The following is a 17330-nucleotide window of genomic DNA, read 5'->3' as shown; positions in this document are numbered from 1 at the left end:
ACATTCAAGTGAATATAATTGAAAAAGACCAACATGAACTAGTTGCTGCTACTTATTGCATATTAGTCAATTTATTGGATTGGAAATAATTGAATAGGAATTGGAACCCCCACTATAAAGCAGGTGGTCGCTGGGTGTCTTTAGCTCGTGAGAGGCCTGGGTGCAGCCCCCCTTATTCATAGCCTTAGGTACAGTCATGTGTCTGTCCTCTCCTATTCAGGGAAGTGGATAACAGAGGGGGGGACGTGTGAAGTAGTTGCAGTAGCATTAGCTTCGGGCAGGGGAGAGAGGGGAAAACTGCTGCTAGGAAGCTGGCGTGACTGAGAACAGGAAGAGAACAGGAAGAGAACAGGAAGTGCCGCTGCTGCTCACATTCCATCCTATTAGAGTTCATTCTCCTTTCAGAGAGCAGAGGACCGGGTCCTTTCTCATTATAATGTCTCACACTTGGCCCTTTGTTAACATCATTAGATCTCTGTCATTTTGCGCACGAGGAACGCCGTGAGTGATTTAAGTCGTGTTTATTTAAACATGCTTAGTGACATTGCAAATGTTTGAATGTCGGAATAACACAAACATGGCCTGTGTTTGTGTGAACCGGGTGTCTGTTCTTGTCCAGTGAAGGCCCTGATCTGGTGGGGGAGGAAAGAAGGCCACCCACAGGGCAAGTAGCTGTCATCATTGATTCAGTCAGGCTGAAATTTGGAGAATTCTTGTACACCCTTGTGGGGGGGAACTTTTACAAAGGAGAGCGCTTACGCTCTCTGGGTGGCAAAGATGACTGGGAGGATTGGTGCAATTAGGTAGGCTCATGGTAAAGGCTGTCTATGGGAGGGCTGTGGCTTAATCTGCAACTCAAACAAGAGAAAATCTAGGCTAATCAATGGCCAATTACAATGCTAGGCATGGATACACAAACACATTACAACTTGCAATGTGTGTGTGTGAGGTGATTCATGGCAAAGAACCCCCTCGGGCAAGAAAGGGCTTAGTCAAACAACCACTCAAACAAAACATCTTGATGGAAATAACCATACCGCCGAGCAAAAGTGGTTAAAACACAGAAGCACATAATTACTATGCATCGACACAAAAACAAATCAAAACTTGTAAAAACAGCACACGCTTTGAAGAAAATGACAATTGAGTGACTTCTTGAAGGTGAGAACGGTGCAAATCAGACTAAATAAGAGTCATTTAATGGGCTCCAGCGCTGCTGGCTTTCAATGACTGGGCCTCTGTGTGGTCATGATGCTCGGTTGGCACCTTTGTTAATCTCCTACTGAGGTAAAGATGCTCCTGTCACCAAGAGGACACTCAATCCCACCGAGGGCCAGCCTGACATGACTTCAAGAGGCCTGCTTCTGACAGCTATATAATGGAGAGCGAGAACAGGAACTTAATCGCTTGTGGCCAATTGGTCCGTCAGTCACCACGGAATTCCCTGTTCGGCCTCCACCACCCCATTACATCTGAAAGGAGTGTTTTTTCTGGAAAGAGTTATATTTCACAAATGTACAAAAAATGCATGGTGACGGTTGAATGACGGTTGAATGAGTGAACAAGAGGATGACTGATAGGACAAGAGAGCTTGATGCTATGGTTGACGTTTCTTTTAGATTCATTTTCTCGTTTGGATTTCCCCTCTCATTATAGATGGGTTAGCTGACAACGTCATGAGACGATGTCTCCATGGTGTACAAGTCAGTGGGTTGTTGTGATTATGGATGGCCAGATTGCTAGCAAGAATGACAAGAAACTAACATGCAGGGAATCGTAAGTGGCTCGTTTCAGCTCGTATTATCTTGTTCTGTTTTGACTGATTTTATGTCAATATGGCAACAACAAAAAAATAGCTGGCTAGCTAACCAACAACTGTAACAGCGTATTTGAAAGACAAGTGCTCATTGTGCAAATGTATTTATGTTTTAAATAAACATTGTAGACAAAATATACTGTAGTTTACAAGCGGTCAAAAATCTAAGCCAACCCCATCTGTTTTTCCCCATATTTGCAAACGCCTCGGTTTTGTTGCTAAACAACCAACCTGTCTATGGTCAAAATAAAATAAAAGACCGAAATTAAATTTCAACATTGTTTATTGCAGAAAATACAACTGTTCAAGAGTACACAGTATAGAATGTAGAGAATCTGGTAATAACTTTCCTGTGTGGTGAATGTCTGCTTAGTCATCGTCCTTAAACTGTAAATCCCTTGAGAGGATGCCATGTATAGCCAGTGTGTCCATATTTATTTTTTGCTGGAACTCCTGATAAAACACAGTAGTCAGAATATGACCCTCTCTGGATGTTCTCGTCAAACTCCGCCTCTCCTCCAGCTGGTCCACACTCTCTCTTTGCTTTCTCGCTCTCTCTCGCCAACGTCACACGGCCGCCGACGGAACCAGTCCCATCTTCGCACCCCTATGATATTGACTCTCCAGCTTGACTGTGAAAGGGGGAAAGCAGAGAGGAAGGGAGGGGGAGGAGAGAGGGAAGAGAAGGAGGAAGGAATGAATCAAAACACCATCAAAGGGACAGAATGACCTTTCAGAGAGCTCAAGGCCTGCTGATTAGAGGCGTCCGGGGCAGATAGGAGGGAAAAGGCCAGCGAGGCTGTTTATCCTGCTGCTACCACAGACTAGCCTTCAGCTTTTTGTTCTGGGTACATCTAGTCAAGTCTTTCTAGGCTACATCACACTACACTTTTAACTAGGTCTAATAAGCCCCTGCTTATAGTAGCCATTTGGACAGAACCATTCCTATACGAGGTGGTTTACTTTTAAGCAATATGGCCAATATACTACGGCTAAGGGCTGTTCTTATGCATGACGCAACGAGGAGTGCCTGGATACAGCCCTTAGCCGTGGTATATTGGCCATATACCACAAACCCTCGAGGTGCCTTATTGCTATTATAAAGTGGTTACCAATGTAATTAAAGCAGTAAAATACATGTTTTGTCATACCCGTGGTATACGGTCTGATATGCCACGGCTGTCAGCCAATCAGCATACAGGGCTCGAACCACCCAGTTCATAATTAAGAATATATACTGGATGGTTATCTGTTACGTGAATTAAGTTATCAATGTTCTTAAACCGAACTTCAATGAAACTACTCAGTCTACCCCACCAGAGTGTGTAAGATTCTGGTTGAATGAAGCAGACGGATACCCAGCCTAAAAGGGTCAAAACGATTATTTATGAGAGCTCTGAAAATCCTTACAATGTACAAAGCCTTTTATATTAACACACACACACACACACACACACACACACACACCAGTAAAGAACTCCACCCAGCTTTAGGCGGCTGTATTTTTCCACAGTACCCAGACCACCTGTCTCCTTATCTTTTGCCAGCCTAGCTGTTCCCAGGCCGTTGTTTCTCTCCCTAACTTAGGGAGGCCCTGTTCCTGTTCCTCTCACAAGGTCGTCTTATCAACTATGTCCTGTTCATTTTGAAATAGTAACAGTGTCTTACTCACACACAGTATTGGAATATAGTTTTTAACCCGTTATTATAGCCTTATTTCGAATACATTTCAACAGGTTATATGGTTTCTGAGTGAAATCATTTAGTCAAACCTTTAATCATATAATTTGCATTACATTATCAGAGTGGGGATCAATTCCTTTGCAGTGGAAAATCAATAAAAATGTTTAAATATTTGATGTGTCCTCACAGGGCGCTAGGCTACTACGGTGACAGCACATTACATTCAAAGGACCATCAATACAGAGCATAGTGTTAACCCAGCTTTACACCACTGACTGACTTCCTAATAGGCTTTATGGACCAGTCAAAGTGGCAAAGAAACCCCCCATACATACACTAACGTGCCTCATAGCCTGCAATGGAGGAGATAAGAGCCTAATAGAAGCTTTCCACAGGTCTTTGACACCATCAATTCAAGACATGTCCGGCAGATCCTGTCCCTTCCTCCATTGCAAACATGAGTCTGATTGCTTTTCTGAAGTATATCTGAGTAGTGAGTACCAGCCTTTTCTCATCCTACCCAACCATTTCAAGTTACAGTCGTCCACTAGAAGCTCTCTAAGCAGACTTTCCTCTTTGGGTGATGACAGGGCTCAATATGACTGCTGCTGGCAAGGATAGATTGTACAAAACAGCAGCAGAGTTTTATGTTGAAGTAGGCCTAGTTGTATGACTGGATTATTTGAACAGCCAAGACTTTGACGCCAATCAGGACCGCAGCATAGTCATGATATCTTGTAATCGCAGGTTAAGCAATGTTTACTAGTTAGCTTGTTAACACAAACAAGCTAAGCAGTTGAAAGCCAACCCTGGGCCAGTTGCAGATGGCACGCTGTGCAGAAAACTCTCAAGTTAATCTGCAATGGCAGGCTAGCAGCCAGGTAGCCTAGAGGTTAAGAGCGTTGGAGGGTTAGTGTAGTGTTTTAACCCTGGTTCTGTTTCTCTCCAGGTGGGTACAGTCGCTGGTTTGAATCCCCGAGCCAACAAGGTAAAGAAATCTGTCGATGTGCCCTTGAGCAAGGCACTTGACCCTAATTGCTCATGTAAATTGTTCTGCATAAGAGCGTCTCCTAAATCACTCAAATTGAAATGTAGCAGCGGCTGTTTGACCTAGAAAGCTCTGTGGATATTCAAGCAGCACAACAGGTATCAAGAGTTGGCTGTACGCTGGTCTCTGCTTTGTAGGCCCTCTGGTGACATTGAACTCTTTGCAAGTCTTGAATTAGCATTTGCGTTGCTCTTAATATGGCTATTTCTCAGCAGTACTTATTCATTGCCGTATCGAAGCCATCTGGGAGTTTAGCGCCAACATAGCCCATCCATTTATTCTTTATTCAACCAGTCACCTGGCTCGACATTTAACATAACCCTACCTACTTATTCTCAAAGCCCTTGCAAAACGTTAATACTGTAGCTAGTGCCAAAATAAGCATCTCTATTCCCCCAACACAGGTCATTGACATCACATAGGCCCCTCAAGCGATCCCTGGCCACTACAAGCCATATTAGGTTAGATCGTCTGTGTGGAAGCAGCAGTTAACAGCTAAACACATTGTAATCTAGCACGGCAGAGCCCAGAAACACTCATACTATTCAGACAGTTAGCACTGAGGTTGGTTATCCAAGGGGCTGAGGTAGGACAAACATGATGTATGTATAACAGGCAGCAGTGGCTGTCACTTCTGTTTGTTTTTCTATCTGTCTCGTCACATTAGAGCTCAACTCCATGCCCTGGTAGTGGCTGTGTAAGCACGGTATTAAGGAGAAGTGCTGTTTGCTCACCATTTCCAAACTTGCCTCAAATACTGACATGTATTATTTGTGTGTCTCTCTGTTATGCCTGAAGCCAAATCTCCACAGCAAAGGGAGTGCCTCTGGATTCTGGCAACTAGCTAAAAATACAGTGGTTGCCCAAGTGACAATGTTGAGTGCTTGGGAATGTTTATGTCACAGACCAATGCCCTGCACCACACAGAGGACTTTGTTTCTGGGCTGAGTGAAAATAACATTTCCCCTGAAGTTGTGTACATACTGTACATCTAGCATGAATTCTTGCAGAAAACTTGTGTTCTTGCATAGGCTAATCCAAACCAGGTGACTGGTTTTAACAGAACATGTACACTAGTTTCACTCATACCAAATCAGGAATAGTATTTGACTGCTTCTTTGCATCAATATAAAATCAACTAGTATTTCCCCCCTAAACGATTTACCATGAAACCCACGGAGCTAAACAACAACAAGCCAGACATGGCAAGCTGATAGTTCACTTGTCAAGTGCGTAATTAAGAGTTAGCGTTTGGCCAGCTCGGCTGATTGTGTCTGGGAAGTGCTAATGCCAGCTCAGTCTAGATCCTCTCTGTTAATGGCTGAAGGGGCTGCTGAGTGGGCTGCTGAGTGGGCTGCTGAGCAACAGCATTTCAGACTGGATGCTGAAAGCGTGAGATGGGGAGAAGAGAGAGAGCAAGAGAAAGGGAGACAGCGATATAGAGACAGAAAGAGAGAGGCTGTCACATCGATCGGTGAGATAATTTCCCATTGATTGCTGGTCTGTTTGGGGGCTGCTGTAGAGAGGTTTATTACCCACACACTACAGCTGGGGAGGCCCAATAATAGGTGCAGTGTGTCTGCAGAGGGCTAGCGCTACATCATCAAGCCTGTAAAATACACCCCTACACGTTATGTTCTTCTATCCTCATGGGGACCTAAAATTAATTTCCATTTAAATCCTATTTTCCCTAAACCTTAACCCAAACTCCCAACCCTGTTTACTCTAATCGTAACCCTGAACCTAAGCTTAAAATAGCCTTTTTCCTTATGGACACAGACTAACCAGTTGATATGTGTCCACACTCCACACCACTATTCTGACCCTATACTATACACACACTGTTCTCATTACAGCCCGATGGGAAGGAGCCCAAATCGTTTCTGATAAACATTCACATCCAGCCTCAGAACCCAAGAGATGGAGCCAAGAGGTCTGTCTGTATACTACTACCCTGTAATGGAGGACCATTGACAACCGCACCAATTAAATACAATGGCCTTGAGATGATCATAAACACTGAAAGGCAACACTTCACTGTCGATTGAGGGATAATGGAATAATTCTAGGCGTAAACAAGGAATAATGGATATCCGATATGCCAATCAATGAATCAGCTAGGGAGCTCTTTGTATTCATACCTTGTATTGGAGAATGATAATCCCCATTCACTAAGGTGATTTACGATTGCTGTGCAAATATAACCAAAGCTTGATACACTCAGACTACAGGCAATTACTCCACACCAACAGAGGATTGTGATGAGGACGAGGAGAGTAAAAGCATACAAATGCATTATTATATTTATTTAACTAGGCAAGGCAGTTAAGAACAAATTCTTATTTACAATGATGGCCTATTAAAGAATAGTCTACATTCTAATGTTGCTTGGGAATACAACCGGGCATGAGAATACCCAGGGTATAAATCTATGTTTAGATAGGGCCTAAAGCCAAGGCATGGGGATGACACTATGGCATCCATCTTGTTTCTGGTTTTTCCAATAGAGCTCGTACTCAGTGAGCCTCAAGAGAATCCCTACCTGCCAGACCTAGACTACATCTCCTGGCTCTACACTGACTACTGCAGCCAAGTAGATGTGTACACATCATTCAGCAGGAGGGAGGGGAAAAGAAAGAAACCTGCCTGGATTCTCATCCCGGTGTTAGTCACACCTAATTTACATTCTCTTCCTCAGCCCTGGCTGGTAGATTTACAAGTGGGGGTTGTACTGCTGTGTGAGTCGACTTGCAGGCAGCTTCCCCTTGGAGGATATCTCTCTCTCTCTCTCTCTCTCTCTCTCTCTCTCTCTCTCTCTCTCTCTCTCTCTCTCTCTCTCTCTCTCTCTCTCTCTCTCTCTCTCTCTCTCTCTCTCTCTCTCTCTCTCTCTCTCTCTCTCTCTCCTCTCTCTCTCTCTCTCTCTCTCTCTCTCTCTCTCTCTCTCTCTCTCTCTCTCTCTCTCTCTCTCTCTCTCTCTCTCTCTCTCTCTCTCTCTCTCTCTCTCTCTCTCTCTCTCTCTCTCTCTCTCTCTCTCTCTCTCCATTCTCCATTCTCCATTCTCCATTCTCCATTCTCCATTCTCCATTCTCCCCCTCAAGCTGTTTTCATAGACACCGAGGGGCTGAAATGGCTGAATGATTTCTACTGTTGCTGCAGCGCTGCTTTAGTCAGGCACACAACAGGCTAGGCTAACCGGGCCGGCAGCCTGAGTCTGGCAGGTCAGGAAGGGAAGGACAAATGACAGAGCGTGGGTAGCTAGCGACTCTGAGGCAGGGTGACAGCGTGTTTACGCCGCTGTCCCAAATAGGGGCTGACGCTCCGTCGATCGCACCTGCTGCTGTGCACCTTGCCCAGGGAGTGGGTTCAGGTGGGTTGGAAAGAGGGGAAGTGAGACAATAATGAGATAGAGAGAAATAGAAAAGTGCTTTGTGGAATCATATTTAACTATTCTCCTGGAGGTTTACCCTGCTACATGGGGGAGCTAAAGCCAATGGAAGTGAATGAGCCGAAAAGGAGGGAATCAGTCTGGCTGCCATGTGTGGCGTCCATGTTTCTTCTATGACTTCATCATCGTATTAATCCTGCTTCACAGCATCTCTTTCCAGGAGATTGGCCAGTAAAATGGCACCATGTTCAAATGAGTTGGTTTAAATAATCAAGAAGCATTTCAGAAATCTACTCCCGGATATTTGGCCACTTCCAGAATGGACAGAATGCCCAGAACGGACATGTTTAAGGGGGAAAGAGGGAGGGAGAAAAGGAGAGAGCACATTCTGGTCTAATAACTCTATAACCTACTCACATAACATTGACTGGGGGTTTTCCAGTGAAAAATCTCCCAGTGACAAGGGTCACCCATACTAATGTGCCCCAACCGAGGGAAACAGATTCCTCCTGTGTACATGAGTAATTCCAGTATGGAGCCAGCTCCCCAGTGGTTATCAATCACCCTGGGCTCTTACAGTGAGAGCCAGAGTGACTGGTGCAGCAGCGACGCAGTGTGTTAGATACAGTGGGATCGCCTTGTGCTAATGCTGAATCACCACGACCTCGTGTGAAGTAAACGCCCCCAAGGCAATGCTGCTGCAGCGAGGGCACGTGTCCAGAAGACATTTCATTCCTTTCTCATTAGCTTCCATCATGGCACTCTGGTTAACGCAAAGTGCCGTCGCTAAAATCCCCATGTCTCCTCAGGTAGTCAAATGCCTCAGAAACATTGGCCCGGCTATAAAAATCATCAAATCAGCTAAACCGCTGAGGGGGCAACACAAATTCATATTTTGTATTATTTCAATCATAATAAGACATTGATATAACTTGAGTGGCATATCACAATGCCTGTATTAAAGTTGTAAGAATGACATACTGCCCCATCATGGTGGATCAGGAAGCTGGGTTATATTCAACCCTCTTCTAATGGTAAGTGACAATCATTTTGTAATGAATTAAAAGAAGTCATTCAATCAAGATTATTCTATTTTTCTCTGCGTGTTAATTAACCGGTCATAAGAATAGGGTCAGTGGTAAAGTCCTGCAGGGACAGCTTTCTTTTGATGTATATTTCACACACCACTGCAAATACAGAGAGCCCAAAGAAACAGCATGACAGGCTTTAGCGATAGGCGTGTGTTTACGCTGGGTTTCTAGACAGAGACTTCGTTCCCCTGCAGCCCCAATGTCAAAGGGACAACATATCAACAGGAACTTCTTTCTAACAGCCAATGAGGGACTCTGAAAAAGTCAATACTGCTGGTTATTAAAAAATTGTTCCTATAAAGAAGCCTGTTGACTGCCCACATCTAATTAGAATGGAAATGTAGCGTGGGCTTTGAATGGATCACTGGGGACAGACATTGGCATTTAGATGACATTGTGTCGGGACTAGATTACTGATGACACAGTATTTTGGGGAGATAGCTTATTTCAGAGGCTTTGATGATAAGACTAATTGTATCTCTACATTGGCGGTAAGGGGCTGTCATTGTTCTATCATTTGGGATTTGGAGAGGGGTTATACACACACACACACACACACACACACACACACACACACACACACACACACACACACACACACACACACACACACACACACACACACACACACACACACACACACACACACACACACACACACCAACCTTCAGAACGCTTGTGTGTGTGTGTAGACCAATTCTCTTGCCTATACATCACAGTTTCTTTTGAGAGAAACAATCAAATCCTTTATCAGGGGCATAAGTCAAGAACAGAACAGTCAAGACCAAACAGAGAGTCCCAGAGAGAGAGAGTCTCAGAGAGAGAGAGTCTCAGGGAGAGAGAGAGAGAGAGAGTCTCAGAGAGAGAGAGTTTCCGAGAGAGAAAGTTTCCGAGAGAGAGAGAGTCTCAGAGAGAGAGACACACTCAGAGAGAGAGAGACACACTCAGAGGTAGAGAGAGCCTCAGAGAGAGAGACTCAGAGAGAGTCTCAGAGAGAGAGAGTCTCAGAGAGAGAGAGTCTCAGAGAGAGAGAGTCTCATAGAGAGAGAGAGAAAGAGTGAGTCTCAGAGAGCAAGAAGAGAGGGAAGAAAGGGGAGAGAGAAAGAGAAAGAGAGAAGAGAGAGGGGAGAGAGGTAAAGAGGGGAGAGAGATAGGGAGAGGGGTAGAGAGAGCAGAGGGGGAATACGTTTATGCTGATCTAGTGCTCCGCATTCTGAGGAGGCTTCATTTGCATATCAGTGCAGCGGAGCAGAGGGAGAAATGTGTCAGCGTTGACAGCAAGCTGAATATCTTAAACCTTCACTGACACCCCTGCAGGCGCTCTCTCAGGCTCCCTCTGATACACACACACACACACACACACACACACACAACAGACATCAGGTGGGAGGATTGCTGTGTTCCCACGTGACTGTGTACAGTAGCGTTTGTTTAACGGTCAGCTCAAGTGCAAGGCTCATCTCTGGGGAAAAGCCCCAGTGAAGTGCCTCCATGCACACGGAGACATCTGTGTGTGTGTGTGTGTGTGTGTGTGTGTGTGTGTGTGTGTGTGTGTGTGTGTGTGTGTGTGTGTGTGTGAAACTGAGAGAGTAAGCTAGAGACATAACAAGAGAAACATTATGTAGTCAGGATCTAAATCCCTACAGTAGCTTATTCCCCTCTATAGCTTGGTTTATAAATATAACATGACTTTTTACCTACATGGGGATGAATATTTGGGTTGCTCCACTTCCACAACAAAACTATTAATAGATATATACACTGTTGTTATGACATGCACACATGGCTTTAAAAGGACCAATGGTGAGGAGAAAGAGGAGCAATGCTTTGTATCCAACACCAGCCCCAGTTCATGTTAACTCAGCAACCATTCTCCATACAGAGCCTCTGTGTTCCCACTCTGGTGAGAGTACTGTAGGAGCACTACACTGCTAGCTAAACAATGTCCAATGTCCCCTATCTAAGCATCTTATCTATTCAATCCCATTATATTCATCTGACTGCCATTTCCCAAATGACTCTTACAGCTCTCACATTGTTTGTTACCCATTTGAGCTATGAAAACGTTGGTAATTGAAATGTCCGTCGAAAGACGTTGGCCATTGTGTTGGCGAGATGTTGTTGGTGCCAAAGAATGACAACTTAAAGTAGACTAGAGAACATGGAATTGTTGTTTTGGAATTTTGACAGTTATAAGCAGACACAGGGGAATGTGTTTTTGTGACAGTCACACCACAGGATATTCTATCTCCTCTGAGCTGTCTAATATGGCGTCAGAGACTTCATTCTTAGGTTGGACAAGCTGTGTTTTAGAGCAACACTTTCTCTGAGCCTCGTCAATGGCTTAAAAAACACACTTCTGACATCATTTAATAGCCATATTTATGACTAGAAATGTCTGGATTTTCTTCTGACAAGTCTTTTACAGTTCAGTAGCTTGCCATTTTTAAAGGAGTCAATGGTATTTGTGAATGTGACATTGCTGCTAACAGGAAGATCAAGTGGTCTGGTTAAGTAGTCCATTTAGCCCAAGGTTATGTTAGCCCAAGGTTATGTTAGCCCAAGGTTACGATGCAGTCTCCAGGGGCTGTGGATGTCCATGTCGGTCTTCAGAGTGGGGAGTGCAGTGTTGATGGGCCTGCCAATCTCTATTCAGGCTACTGATTGGTGGGAGAGGGCAGTGTGTGTAAAGAGGGGGGGAGGAAGTGGTTAACACCGCGGCCAGGCTCCTTGGCATGCTGGAGGCACGATGACATTGATCTGCCGGGCCCATTCCATCCCTCTCCATGAAGAGGTAACTGGATTGTTAATAAAAATGGAAATTGAGCCATGCTGCTATCACTCTCTCACACACACACACACACACACACACACACACACACACACACACACACACACACACACACACACACACACACACACACACACACACACACACATACACACACACACACACAACACACACACACTACCAGCAGCTATCGTCTCACCTTCCCCGCCCGACCTTCCTCACCCCTACCTCCCACAGAGCTGTCCTGGTGACATTTAAACGACGGGACCAATTCAAAGCCTACCACCTCCCTATGTCCTCCCCTAGATACTACTACATTCCTCTGTTCCTCAGGCAGCAAACTAGCACATCAAATGCCTGCATGGCTATGAAATGAATAGGGAGAGGTGGGGGGAGGGGAAGAGGAAACCGACAGGGGGTAATAAAGCCCCTTCTGATTAACGGTTTGCTGTTATGTTTCCTATTGAAACACTTAAGAGGGTTAACAATTAAATGCAGGCTTTGGTGGGGGGTTGATAATTATGGAAAACGTGTCACAACACACAACTAGCGCCCTCATATTCCTGTTTGGCAAAGCATTACTTCCCGTCACACAAATTAGTAGGAACTGAAGCCATAGGAATTCTTTCTTGGCAACCAAAATGACCTTTTCAGATCGTGCTATTTCAAAACGTTTCCCCCCCTACTTAACGTGATACTGGTAACCTCATCACACTGGCCATCACCCCAAGAAATGGGAGCAGCAGAGGCGAGCGGTCGGACTGAGGACCCTTCATTTCAAAAAAGCGAGCGGCGTAATACTAAATCAATCTGACCCACCCCACCGGCCAGCTCCCCGTCGCTATTCCTTATCAACAACGCAGACTTACCCACCGGCCAGCTCCCCGTCACTATTCCTTATCAACAGAGCAGACTTACCCACCGGCCAGCTCCCCGTCGCTATTCCTTATCAACAGAGCAGACTTACCCACCGGCCAGCTCCCCGTCGCTATTCCTTATCAACAGAGCAGACTTACCCACCGGCCAGCTCCCCGTCGCTATTCCTTATCAACAACGCAGACTTACCCACCGGCCAGCTCCCCGTCACTATTCCTTATCAACAGAGCAGACTTACCCACCGGCCAGCTCCCCGTCGCTATTCCTTATCAACAGAGCAGACTTACCCACCGGCCAGCTCCCCGTCGCTATTCCTTATCAACAGAGCAGACTTACCCACCGGCCAGCTCCCCGTCACTATTCCTTATCAACAGAGCAGACTTACCCACCGGCCAGCTCCCCGTCGATATTCCTTATCAACAGAGCAGACTTACCCACCGGCCAGCTCCCCGTCACTATTCCTTATCAACAGAGCAGACTTACCCACCGGCCAGCTCCCCGTCGCTATTCCTTATCAACAGAGCAGACTTACCCACCGGCCAGCTCCCCGTCACTATTCCTTATCAACAGAGCAGACTTACCCACCGGCCAGCTCCCCGTCGCTATTCCTTATCAACAGAGCAGACTTACCCACCGGCCAGCTCCCCGTCACTATTCCTTATCAACAGAGCAGACTTACCCACCGGCCAGCTCCCCGTCACTATTCCTTATCAACAGAGCAGACTTACCCACCGGCCAGCTCCCCGTCGCTATTCCTTATCAACAGAGCAGACTTACCCACCGGCCAGCTCCCCGTCGCTATTCCTTATCAACAGAGCAGACTTACCCACCGGCCAGCTCCCCGTCACTATTCCTTATCAACAGAGCAGACTTACCCACCGGCCAGCTCCCCGTCGCTATTCCTTATCAACAGAGCAGACTTACCCACCGGCCAGCTCCCCGTCACTATTCCTTATCAACAGAGCAGACTTACCCACCGGCCAGCTCCCCGTCACTATTCCTTAGCAACAGAGCAGACTTACCCACCGGCCAGCTCCCACCACTATTCCTTAGCAACAACGCAGACTTACCCACCGGCCAGCTCCCTGTCGCTATTCCTTAGCAACAGAGCAGACTTACCCACCGGCCAGCTCCCTGTCGCTATTCCTTAGCAACAACGCAGACTTACCCACCGGCCAGCTCCCCGTCACTATTCCTTAGCAACAGAGCAGACTTACCCACCGGCCAGCTCCCCGTCGCTATTCCTTAGCAACAGAGCAGACTTACCCACCGGCCAGCTCCCCGTCGCTATTCCTTAGCAACAGAGCAGACTTACCCACCGGCCAGCTCCCCGTCGCTATTCCTTAGCAACAACGCAGACTTACCCACCGGCCAGCTCCCCGTCACTATTCCTTATCAACAGAGCAGACTTACCCACCGGCCAGCTCCCCGTCGCTATTCCTTATCAACAGAGCAGACTTACCCACCGGCCAGCTCCCCGTCACTATTCCTTAGCAACAACGCAGACTTACCCACCGGCCAGCTCCCCGTCGCTATTCCTTATCAACAGAGCAGACTTACCCACCGGCCAGCTCCCCGTCGCTATTCCTTAGCAACAACGCAGACTTACCCACCGGCCAGCTCCCCGTCGCTATTCCTTAGCAACAGAGCAGACTTACCCACCGGCCAGCTCCCCGTCGCTATTCCTTAGCAACAACGCAGACTTACCCACCGGCCAGCTCCCCGTCGCTATTCCTTAGTAACAGAGCAGACTTACCCACCGGCCAGCTCCCGTCACTATTCCTTAGCAACAACGCAGACTTACCCACCGGCCAGCTCCCCGTCACTATTCCTTATCAACAGAGCAGACTTACCCACCGGCCAGCTCCCCGTCGCTATTCCTTATCAACAGAGCAGACTTACCCACCGGCCAGCTCCCCGTCGCTATTCCTTATCAACAGAGCAGACTTACCCACCGGCCAGCTCCCCGTCGCTATTCCTTAGCAACAGAGCAGACTTACCCACCGGCCAGCTCCCACCACTATTCCTTAGCAACAGAGCAGACTTACCGGCCAGCTCCCCGTCGCTATTCCTTAGCAACAACGCAGACTTACCCACCGGCCAGCTCCCCGTCGCTATTCCTTAGCAACAGAGCAGACTTACCCACCGGCCAGCTCCCCGTCGCTATTCCTTAGCAACAGAGGAGACTTACCCACCGGCCTGCTCCCCGTCGCTATTCCTTAGCAACAACGCAGACTTACCCACCGGCCAGCTCCCCGTCGCTATTCCTTAGCAACAACGCAGACTTACCCACCGGCCAGCTCCCCGTCGCTATTCCTTAGCAACAGAGCAGACTTACCCACCGGCCAGCTCCCCGTCGCTATTCCTTAGCAACAACGCAGACTTACCCACCGGCCAGCTCCCCGTCGCTATTCCTTAGCAACAGAGCAGACTTACCCACCGGCCAGCTCCCATTCGCTATTCCTTAGCAACAACGCAGACTTACCCACCGACCAGCTCCCCGTCGCTATTCCTTAGCAACAGAGCAGACTTACCCACCGGCCAGCTCCCCGTCACTATTCCTTAGCAACAGAGCAGACTTACCCACCGGCCAGCTCCCCGTCACTATTCCTTAGCAACAGAGCAGACTTACCCACCGGCCAGCTCCCCATCACTATTCCTTAGCAACAGAGCAGACTTACCCACCCGCCATGAGCAGCTATTGATTTCTTTTAGGAGAAGGTGGGGTATCTAAAATGGTCCAAATGTTCAGAATGTTATTTTATGGAGCTCTTTGGGGCTAACAGCAGGTCTGAGCCAGAGATTGATTAGTTCTACTGGACACAGTGTGACCTCCAAAAGATAAGAAGCAATTATGGCTCTCTGAGAGGCTTTTCCAGCAGCGGTGCTTCAGCACTGCCAATGGGCCATGGTTTTAAATGGATAATTAACGTTGTGTATTGTATCGCTGGCTTCTCTGTGTGAGAGCTCTGCTTGACACTCGTGTGTGTGTGTGTGTGTGTGTGTGTGTGTGTGCACTGCCTACATGATGGAAGCCCCATTCTTCATCACTGATACATTGCTAATAAGATCAGAGGAGTCAATGTCTGAATATCTACATGGTCCAATTTCAGAGCTCGTTACACTTTCATTACTTTGTACACGTCAGAGGGGTGTATAAACATTACAGCATGGAGCTCCCTCAAATACAATAATGGAATATGGTTTATTATAAACTGGTTCTAGCCCTGAATGCTGATTGGCTGACAGCCATGGTATATAAGACCGTATACCACGGGTATGACAAAACATGTATTTTTACTGCTCTAATTACATTGGTAACCAGTTTATAATAGCTTTTAAATAACTATAATGTAAGATTTAATTAAGCAATAAGGCACCTCGAGGGTTTGTGGTATATGGCCAATATACCACGGCTAAGGGCTGTATCCAGGCACTCCTCGTTGCGTCATGCATAAGAACAGCCCTTAGCCGTAGTATATTGGCCATATACCACACCCCCTCGTGCCTTATTGCTTAACTAAATCTTACATTCTAACAGTGATCGATTGTGTCAGAGATCAACCTGCAAAGCCAGGCACAGAGAGTTATTTAAAAGCCTCTGTTATTCAGTGAGTGGACCACAGTACGGGCAGAACTTCTCTACCAGAACCACCTGTGTATAATGCATAGTGAATTAATGTATAGTACCTTCTATCACCCAGTAGCAGTGCATGAGAAGACTGGCTAACAGCCCACAGCTCCTTTGAACAGCCCTTACGCTACAGATGCATTCAGAATTAATCACATACAGACATTAGGCATCAAAAACATACTATCATAAAAGGCCCTTATGAAAGCCTGAATAAATGCATCAATGGTTATAATGCATAAGACTCATATAATTTTTTTTGCATGTGGCTCTAAAAACCTGATTGGTTCTCTGTAGCTCAGTTAGTAGAGCCCGGTCCCCTGTAGCTCAGTTAGTAGAGCACGGTCCTCTGTAGCTCAGTTAGTAGAGCACGGTCCCCTGTAGCTCAGTTAGTAGAACACGGTCCTCTGTAGCTCAGTTAGTAGAGCCCGGTCCCCTGTAGCTCAGTTAGTAGAGCACGGTCCCCTGAAGCTCAGTTAGTAGAGCACGGTCCTCTGTAGCTCAGTTAGTAGAGCACGGTCCTCTGTAGCTCAGTTAGTAGAACACGGTCCTCTGTAGCTCAGTTAGTAGAGCCCGGTCCCCTGTAGCTCAGTTAGTAGAGCACGGTCCTCTGTAGCTCAGTTAGTAGAACATGGCGATTGCAACGCCAGGATAGTGGGTTTGATTCCCGGGAACACCTGTATGTAAAGTATGCACGCATGACTAAGTGTCATTGGATAAAAGTGTCTGCTAAACGTCATATTATATTCTGTCAGGAGAGAGAGCTTCCTGGTGCAGGAGGGGCTTGTCTGTTCACCAGGGGTTCCATAGGCTCCCATGTAAAGTGGGTCAACCCTGCTCCTCCAGAGCTTAACGAGCAGCCAGAGGATTTAAGACGGCGTGCTCCATAATTATGAAGAGTGAGGTTGGTGTGGGCTGATTGGGGAACATTTTAAATGTAGAGCCTAGCTGAAGACCAAAATCCAAAACAATATAAAGGACTGTCAGCATCAGTAGCGACATCATTTTA

The 17330-nt window shown here is 46.7% G+C and overlaps 1 protein-coding gene across 3 annotated transcripts in view; it reads right to left on the bottom strand.

Annotated features, from left to right (window-relative positions):
• Positions 1 to 2081: 2081 nt before the first annotated feature.
• Positions 2082 to 17330, bottom strand: part of LOC115166809 (activating signal cointegrator 1) — a 75343-nt gene continuing 60094 nt past the window's right edge. For all 3 annotated transcript variants that reach the window (XM_029720643.1, XM_029720644.1, XM_029720646.1), the window contains one exon: positions 2082 to 2448. In XM_029720643.1, the coding sequence (XP_029576503.1) occupies positions 2317 to 2448 (132 nt within the window). In that variant the 3' untranslated portion in view covers positions 2082 to 2316. The remainder of the gene's footprint in view (positions 2449 to 17330) is intronic.

The sequence above is a fragment of the Salmo trutta genome, chromosome 29 (assembly GCF_901001165.1).
Source record: "Salmo trutta chromosome 29, fSalTru1.1, whole genome shotgun sequence".
NCBI lineage: Eukaryota > Metazoa > Chordata > Actinopteri > Salmoniformes > Salmonidae > Salmo > Salmo trutta.
The sequence above is the reverse complement of the archived record's forward strand: the minus strand, read 5'-3'. Positions and strand labels throughout refer to the sequence as shown.